Genomic DNA, 8933 nt, shown 5'->3' with positions numbered 1-8933 from the left:
GGTTTGCGCCTCCGCCATGAGCCGCTGCTGCAGCTCCTGAGCCTGGCGCTGAAGCTGGGCCTGGGGGGAAGGGGAGGGGGCGTGGTTGTGTGAAAAGGTTAAAGCGGAGTGTGGCGGCCACCCATCCCCCCCCATCCCCCCGTTGCAAGGGCGCCACAAAGGACCGACGAAAGGACCCGCGAGAGGAGGTGCATTGGAAAAGACGAGCGGCACACACACCCCCTCTCTCACACACCCTCTCACACACACCCTCACACACACACCCTCTCTCACACACCCTTTCACACACACCCTCTCTCACACACCCCCTCTCACACACCCCCTCTCACACACACACCCTCTCTCACACACCCCCTCTCACACACCCCCTCTCACACACACACCCTCTCTCACACACCCCCTCTCACACACCCCCTCTCACACACACACCCTCTCTCACACACACCCTCTCACACACACACCCTCTCACACACACCCTCTCACACACACCCTCTCTCACACACACCCTCTCTCACACACCCTCTCTCACACACCCTCTCTCACACACCCTCTCTCACACACCCTCTCTCACACACACACCCTCTCTCACACACCCCCTCACACACACCCTCTCTCACACACACCCTCTCACACACACACCCTCTCACACACACCCTCTCACACACACCCTCTCTCACACACCCTCTCTCACACACACCCTCTCTCACACACCCTCTCACACACACACACTCTCACACACACACACCCTCACACACACACACCCTCACACACACACCCTCTCACACCACCTCGCAGTGAGAGCTCTCTGTCCCCTTGTTACGCACACACGCACCTGTAGCAGCTGTAGCTGTATGGACATGGCTTGTTGGGCCTCCTGACTCGCCACCTGCATACCCCTGTCAGGTGAAATGGCGAGGCACACATACACACGCACACACACACAGCTTTACAAGGGAGAGTTTTAAAGGTGGCTGGGAGGGCGCGAAGGAGCTGGAGATGGACAATGATGAGCAGAGGGGCGTGAGGGGGGGGGAGATGTCGAGTTGCGGGGGGCAACGGCAAAGGAAGCTAAAAGGCGGGGGCCCCCGGCTAGACAGTACAGCCGGCCCAGGAAAGGGAAGGCAAGAAGGGGGATATATGACTTTATTTATTTATACAGCGGATTTTGGGGAAAGAGAATTAAAAGAGGATTTAAAGAGAACTAAAAGCGGAGAGGACTCGAGCAAAGCAAAGCAAGTAAAGGCAAAGCAAAGCAAGTAAAGGCAAAGCAAAGCAAGTAAAGGCAAGGCAAGGCAATATACACTGGCGCCACTCACTGGCGCCGTGCCTCCAGCTCCAACATGGCCGCCGTATGGGCCCTCCGCAATGCGAACGCGTCCCGTCGCAATGACAGTGCCGTACGGAGGGTTTCGGTGCTGACGGGCTGACCCCCCACCCAGCGCGCGTTGGTCAGCGCGTCCAGCAACGAATCGAAGTCGGAGGGTCCCGAAGCGCCCTACGTGGTGGTTGTGGTGGTTGTGGTGGTTGTGGTGGTTGTGGTGGTTGATACCCCACACAAGGCGGGTGGGTGGGGAGAGAGGGCAAAGACAGGCGACAGGGACGACGTCCCCGACACAACACACAACACACAACACACACACACTAAGCGCGACGTCTCCCCACCCCCGGGGGGGAGGAGAGCGGACCTGCGGCTCTCCTCGCTGCTTAGGAGGGGGCAGGACAGAGCCCCCTCGCGCCCCTCCCCCGTCCGGGGGAAGAGAGCTTAGCCAGGCGGTCTTTGTGTTTGGGCTGGGCAGCAGCCCCTGTGGCCAGTGTCAGGCATTGTCAGATACTTGTAACCCTCACACATTCACACAAGCGCACTTACATATTAACGAACCCCAGCCCACCCACCCACCCATACATACATACATACAGAGGCACGCTGCACCATGCACGTCCCCATGCACTCCCTCCTCACCCCCCTCCTCACCGCCCTCCGGCGGCCCTAGCGGCCCCACCTGACCCAGCCCCGGGCCCCCCAGGGGACTTGGTGCACTTGCGGACTTGGCCAGCTGCAGGGCCTCCTCCAAGGTCGTGCGGATGCGGCCCACCATCTCCGCCACGCTGACCGGCGGAGTGCCGGCGCCCGTGTAGCTCTGGATGAGACCCAACACGTCCCGTTGGGCGGTCTCGTTCTGCGTATTGAGATTGAGATTGGTTGGTTGGTTGGTTGGTTGGTTGGTCGATTAATTGATGGATGGATTGGTGCGATGCGCGAGGGGGAAGGAGGAGGAGGAGGAGGTGGAGGGCGGGGAGGGGCGCCGGGGTGAGTGGGTGGGTGGGAAAAGGGGAGAGGGGAACCAGCACCTCACCTTCCCCTACACTCCTGGTCACTACCTCACTCATTTTTCCCTCTCTCCCTCTCTCTCTATCAGACACACACACACACACTACACACACGCGCGCGCGCGCACACACACGACCGTCCTCGCGTGGCTTGCCCCACCCCAACCACTCCACCCAACCACACCAACCACTCCACCCAACCACCCCAACCACTCCACCCAACCACCGCCACCCACCGCCACCCACCGCCAGCAGCGCATTAGACAAGTCCAGTATCTTGGTTTGCAGCCCGGCTTCCTTTTCCAGGGCGCCCTTCTGGACCTCCAGCTCCGCCACCCGGCCCTTGAGCACCTCCGACAAGTGCCTGGACGGACGGACGGACGGATGGACGGACGGACGGACGGATGGACGGACGGACGGACGGACGGATGCAAACACACAGTCGCTGTGATAAACAGTAGTGCCAAAATAGGACACATGTGAAATTTAGGGCATTGTAACCCCCTAAGTCAATATGGCGATACAGATGGTGATTGGGTAAGTTAGTTCTCCCATACCGCTATCACCAAATACAGTTCCCAGTTCAATTCAGCTGTCGGTCTATCGGCTCGTAACGTACTTTTGGACGACAGCTTGCCGATTGTCGTGCGTCCACATCATGTATGCCGTACCGAGAGATAATCCTGCCGCCGCCGCCGGGCCGCCACCAGCGGCCAGTGGGGCGGTCGGGTAGTCCAACGCCGTCGCAACGGGGATGTGGCTGGCAGCGGTGTACGACCCGTACGGCGAGTGCGGCGGCGGCGGCGGCGGCATCCCTGGGTACGAAAGGGATCCCACGTGGGGTGACAATGGCGGACTGCCGTACGGGCCCATTGGGTATGCACTGTATGGGTTCGGCGAGACTCCGTGTGGGCTCGGAGGGCCGCCGTACGGATTTGGAGGATGGTTGTACGGATGTGGAGAGCCGTACGGTGGCGGGGGACCGCTGTACGATACCCTAGGTGATAGAGGGTATCGGCTGTCGTACGATCCTGGTGATTGTGGCGGTGCCGTTCCCATTGATGGTACGGAGCTTAGAGACGGGTAGCGCTCCACATACGACGGCGCAGCGGCACCGTACGATGGTCCCCCAGCGCCGTACGGCGGTTGCTGAACTGGGTAATGCGGCCCCGTGAACGGCGACGGGTACGGCGTAGTACTATCCGGTGGTACGGCATAGCTGTCCTTTTGATCATATGATGAATAATAAGGCAGCTGTGCTGACGGGGCAGCGGCCGCGGTGGCAGCGCTATCCGACATATACAGCAGCCCGGCGCCGAGCTCCTTGTACGACAGGTCGGCTGCGCCCTGTAGTGCAGTCGCGGCGTAGTGTGCCAGGCCGGCCATCAGCCAGGCCACAGCCGTGGGTGGTACGGCATTCAGCCGCGTCAGCATGCGGGCCGCCTCCGTCAGCGGCAAGTAACCCCGGCGGAAGCGATCCGCCTCCTGGAAAGCCGTCCTGTGGGAAGTACGACAGAAGACGTACGGCATACGACATGAGGGAAAGGAAAGGGAATGATATGGCGCCGGGGCATTGGAAAACGACTTCCCCGGCCCCCGCTCCTTCTCCAACCCCCCGTACAGTACATACATACATACATACATACATACATAGGGTTTGGCACCACTGGTAAGGCGCGACCATTGCCCCCGGGAGATCCCGGGATCGATACCCGTTAGGGTCAAAAGTCCTTCCGATGGTGGAAGGCATTGCGCCCCTAGTTGATGGACGGTGGTGACCTGGGATAAAGTTAACCTGCGAGCCGACCAGGAACGGAGTTGGGCCGCTGTCGACCCGGCAGATTCCGTTGGATGCTGGTGGTGGGTGCGGAACCTGAGCGATCCACTGAGAAGTTGACTAGGGTGACTGGATGAGGGTGCCCCGAAAATACCGGGGAAGGCAGGGTTTCGCAGGGTAGCTGCCACGGGCGAAGATACACCCCCCTGTTTCACACATCATACATCACCGATGACCCGCCGCCTGCGAGTGCTACAACCCACCACGGGGCCGGGGTGCGGGTACGGCTGGTTGCATCATGAATCGCGAACCATCCAAGTCGTGCTACGCTGTACAAACATACTGTCGTACTCACCTCGCCGTGCCGTACGTTGCGGCATTACCCATGACGTCATCCGCCAGCCGGGCCGCCACTGCCACCATGTCCCCGGGAAGCCGCCGCTCCTGAACCGCACGCTCAATGGCTGCGCCCTGGCGTACCGCATGCAGTACGTCATCCTCCGTGTACGACGCCATCTTGTACGGCAGGCAGGCGGCCAGCACGCCCACGAGGTAGGCCCGCTCGCGGTCCCGTAATCCCGGATACACTCGGTTGATTAGCTGCTTGTGTTTGTATGTATGTATGTAGGTAGGGTGGGTTATAAGTTTGTGAGGATGTATGTATTTATGTATGTATGTATGTGAGGATGTATGTGAGCACGTATGTATGCGTGTATGTGCGTACGAAGAAGCCAGGACGGGACAGTAACGTTAGATGGGGTGGGGGGGAAGCACGGAAAGAAGAGATGATTAACGGTTGGTTACTTGGGGCTTAAAAACTACATTTTTTGGTTGGTAGTTATTAATGATCAAGGGAGTTACGGAAAGACAGAGGAAGTCGCGGGGCAAACGCTGCAAGTATTCAAAGCCCGCTCGCGACAGACGTACAGACGTACAGACCTCGCAGCTTTCATCCTCCTCCCCGGGAACGGGAGCCACCGCCATCATATCCCCCTCTCTCTCCGGCCCCCCTCCATACACACATACATACACTTGAGGCAGGCGGCTGGCAGAGGTTAAGGCCTGACTTCTGCTCCCAGTCGACCCAGTCGACCCGGGTTCAAATCCACCTGCCGGCTCCTCTGGTGTTTGAGGAGTGATGAAATGGGAGGTGGCCCCCCATCTTATGGACGGTGTAGGACGTGATAATATCAACTTGCGAGCTGACCAGGAACTAAGTTGAGGCGCCGTTGATCCGCTAGATTTGGTTGGATGCTGGTGGTGAGTTGCCGAACCCAACGAATACATTCTGAAGTCGGATGGGGTGACGGATTAGGGTGCCCCTCTAGCAGGGGAGAGCAGGGACTGCCCCGGGAAAGGGGGCCGCTGGCGAAGTTAACCACCCTGTAACAACATACATACACTCTCTCAAAGGCTAACTTCATCTTCCCCCCTTCCCCCTAAAATCCCTTGCCGTACCCACCTGCCCTAACGCTGCACGGGGAACCACGTACGTGTAACCACTCGGCTGCCGTACAGTGTACGGCCGTCGTACGGCGGCAACTGAGCTAATAGGAACCCGTCTGGAGCTTGCGGAGAAGTTGTTGTGGAAAGCCTTTCATATGGATTTGAGGGCGAAGGGGGGGAAGACGGGGGAGAGCCGTAAAACCCCAATAATTAGGGGAGATATGGATTAATGTGGAGGAGCGCGTGCGCGTGTATTTATTAGCATAGGGCTTCAAGGACAAGGAGGCTAAAAAGGCAACATTTAAAATGAAAGGGAAAAATACATATTGCCAGAACAGGACACCTACCGCTGGGTCGTTCGTCACAATGCGCTCCAGCTCCGAAACGGCACCGAAGCCGTTGCCGTTGCCTGTTGCCGGTGAAACTGACCCGTACTGCTGCGCGCCGTACGGTCCTGAAGGATTGTCGTACATGTGCGGGGGATGTTGTGGATGGTAGGGCGCATGCGCGCTGCCATAATAGCTGCCAGGGTAGCTCGTCCTCCGTGAATAGTTCGTGCCGTACGGCAGCGGCTGTGCTTCATTGGGATACGGCGGCGGCGGCGGCTCGACGTACGGCGGCGGCGGCGGCGGTATCGCCGCGGTGTCTAGCGGCGGCGGTGATGGGTACGAAGACCTCAACGACTGTGGCGGCGGCGGTGGCGGCGACGGAGCCGCCGCCGCTGCCGCTGCCTCATCCTCGTGATCTGAAGACAACGGAGTGCCATCACTTCCGGCGCCGCTGTATGCCGTACCCGCCTCGGACATGCGTGGTGTATGTACGGAAGATATGGATGTACGGCGCCCGCTCCTGGACCCCGCGAACGAGGTTCGCGGTGTCGTCTGTGGCGGAATGGATCGACGGCGGCCGGGGGGGGGGGGAGGAGAGAGAAATCCCTGTGACCCGCCATGTGGTGGTGGTGGTGGTGGTGGTGGTGGCGCCTTAGATCTCCCGCTCCCCACGAACGGCGCTGCTAAACCCCTCCTCCCCCTTCCCCCTTCCCCACGTCCTCCACCCCCTCTCCCTCTCCCCCTTCCCCTCTTCTCCTCCCCCTTCCCCCCTTTACCTCCCCCTTCCCTCCCCTTCTCCCCTCCTCCCCCTCTCCCACGGGGCTGGCTAAACTTACCAGTCTATCCATGAGGGCCTGGTACATATCCTGCTGGTACGGCAGCAAGTATCCCATCATTGAGCCCCCAGCGGCATTGACGCCGCCGCCATGCGGCGTGGGCGGCATCATGTACGGCACCGGCACCGGTACAGGAACGTATGGCGGTACGGCAAGGCCGCCGCTGGCGGCGGCCGTCAGCGCCGCCAAGGAGGCGGTGCTGTGGGGTGTCAGTGGGATACCGCCGCTGCCGCCGCCGCCGTACATCAGCCCCGCCCCTAAGGCCGGTGCGGCTTGCTGGTGATGTAGGTGAAGCGATGACAGGAAGTTGTGACCTGCGAAGAAGTTGTTCAAACACCCGATGGACTCACGGTGGATGTAGTACAATGTACGGCGTACGGTTACTACGGTTAGCTGTCGTACGGGAATTAGGAATGTCACCATGGAGGCCAAATAAATATGCTAATATGGCTAATTAATTTAGCTAAGTTTCGCATGCTGAGTAGGTCGAGGTGGTTGATCTATCTCTACGAATGCTGGGCTAACTGCATGTTGAGGGGTCTACTTAAGGGCCCAAACCGCCGTCGGTTGTACGGTGTAACTTGCTCTCCCACCATCTATCGTGTCCTCGAGTGTGATTGGATTTTAACATCATCATCAGGGAGGCCGTTTAGCTCAGTGGATAGAGCGGAGCTTTCCTAAGGCTCAGGTCGCAGGTTCGACCCCTGCATCGGTCGATCCTTCACAATACTCAGATCTTCAGTGACAATCAGTTTTTCAAAAAGGTGGTTGCATATCCCTAGTGCTATTTTGAATATTGATGAGTTGGTGGTGGTTGTATGATGTAATCGAATTTCAATATTTCTAGTCCATAGTCTCCAGGATTTGACGGATATTGTACTGCACCCGTACAACTGCACGTACCTGGCGGTAGTCCAGCCGCTAGGGACTCGGGGCCCCCGCTGCCCACCGCAGAGCCGTCGGGAACCTCGATCTGCAATCGCACAGCCATATATACACACATACATACATATATACAATCATGGATAACGATGGTGATGATGATTATGGTTCAGATGGCGATGGTGGGGCCAAAGGCCAAACCACAAGAGGAGGAGGTTCATAGGTAGGTCAAAGACAAGTCAAACGCACATACAGGTTTACACACATACAGACAGACATGCAGACCCTCTACCGCAAGAACCGCAAGAATTAATACCGCTTACCGTAAGGCCCTTGGCGTAGTTGAGGCGGGCGTTAGGGTTTATTGAGCGGATGGAGTCCATCAGCCCGGCCTTGGCTGAGCCCACGGAGGGCACTCGGAAGCCGGGGCGGTGCGTGACGCCTAAACAGGACATCCGGCGACATGACATACGGCAATATGATGCAATGTGTGTGTGTGTGTGTGTTGAGGGGGGTTGGAAGGGGGGAGTGGGAGGAGTGGGAGCATCCGTAGCACAACCGCGAAGGCATCATATTGATTTCCGTAAGAAATACTTCGTTGTCCAAACAGGGTTTTTATAAAAAAAAATTGTTTTTATATTATCGTATTCGTTTCATAAAAGGATTTACTCAAGTAAAATTTTGAAATACACTGTCGGGGGTTTTAATAATAATAACAGTTTTTCATTTGGGTTTTGCAAAGACAGACAGCCGGGGTATGATTGAGTCTGCGGAGGACAAACAAACATTCAGGCAGACAGACACAAACCTTTTAAACACCCATCTCATTTACCCCATGCACCCTCCATTTCCCCCCCACTGTACGGCTTACCGTTGGGGGCTTCTAACGGAATGGCCCTGTGAATATGCCCCCCGGGGGTAAGCGGCAACCGAAGGGAGGGAAGACGTTTTAACGAAGCACCGAGCCGAGGTCGGCAAATAAGGCGGGTACTGCGAGTACCCGCAGCCGAAATTCGACTTAAGCCCCGTAAGGCGGCGGGTCCCTAATGGCCAAAATTTGACCCAAAGACGTGATTTGCAGCCCCTCTATTGCGGCTCGTAGGGCCGCGCGCTGAACTTGAACTCTGTGTTTGACTTAGAATTTATTTTAGGTTTTACCGACCGCAGCCGTTATGCCCTCCCGCAGCCGTAGAAACCGATTTGCCGACCGCTGCCGACCGAGAAAGCGACCAGGAACAGAAACTGAAACAAAAACAAAAACTGAACTAGCGTGTATCTTACACAGGTGGTTTAGGCAAATATAATAACGCACATACATACACACACACGCACACA

General features: G+C 57.7%; 1 protein-coding gene across 1 annotated transcript in view; it reads right to left on the bottom strand.

Moving 5' to 3' along the window:
• The window catches only part of VOLCADRAFT_108330 (uncharacterized protein), a gene marked incomplete at its 5' end in the record, with an annotated part of 8947 nt that extends 879 nt beyond the window's left edge, over positions 1-8068 (bottom strand). Inside the window, 12 exons of the mRNA XM_002958763.1 lie at positions 833-896; positions 1317-1495; positions 2001-2177; positions 2575-2692; positions 2948-3826; positions 4461-4705; positions 5568-5612; positions 5899-6005; positions 6345-6432; positions 6717-7030; positions 7620-7689; positions 7922-8068. Of these exons, the coding sequence (XP_002958809.1) occupies positions 833-896; positions 1317-1495; positions 2001-2177; positions 2575-2692; positions 2948-3826; positions 4461-4705; positions 5568-5612; positions 5899-6005; positions 6345-6432; positions 6717-7030; positions 7620-7689; positions 7922-8068 (2433 nt within the window). The remainder of the gene's footprint in view (positions 1-832; positions 897-1316; positions 1496-2000; positions 2178-2574; positions 2693-2947; positions 3827-4460; positions 4706-5567; positions 5613-5898; positions 6006-6344; positions 6433-6716; positions 7031-7619; positions 7690-7921) is intronic.
• Positions 8069-8933: the final 865 nt, after the last annotated feature.

Source organism: Volvox carteri (assembly GCF_000143455.1).
Source record: "Volvox carteri f. nagariensis unplaced genomic scaffold VOLCAscaffold_106, whole genome shotgun sequence".
Classification (NCBI taxonomy): Eukaryota; Viridiplantae; Chlorophyta; class Chlorophyceae; order Chlamydomonadales; family Volvocaceae; genus Volvox; species Volvox carteri.
The sequence above is the reverse complement of the archived record's forward strand: the minus strand, read 5'-3'. Positions and strand labels throughout refer to the sequence as shown.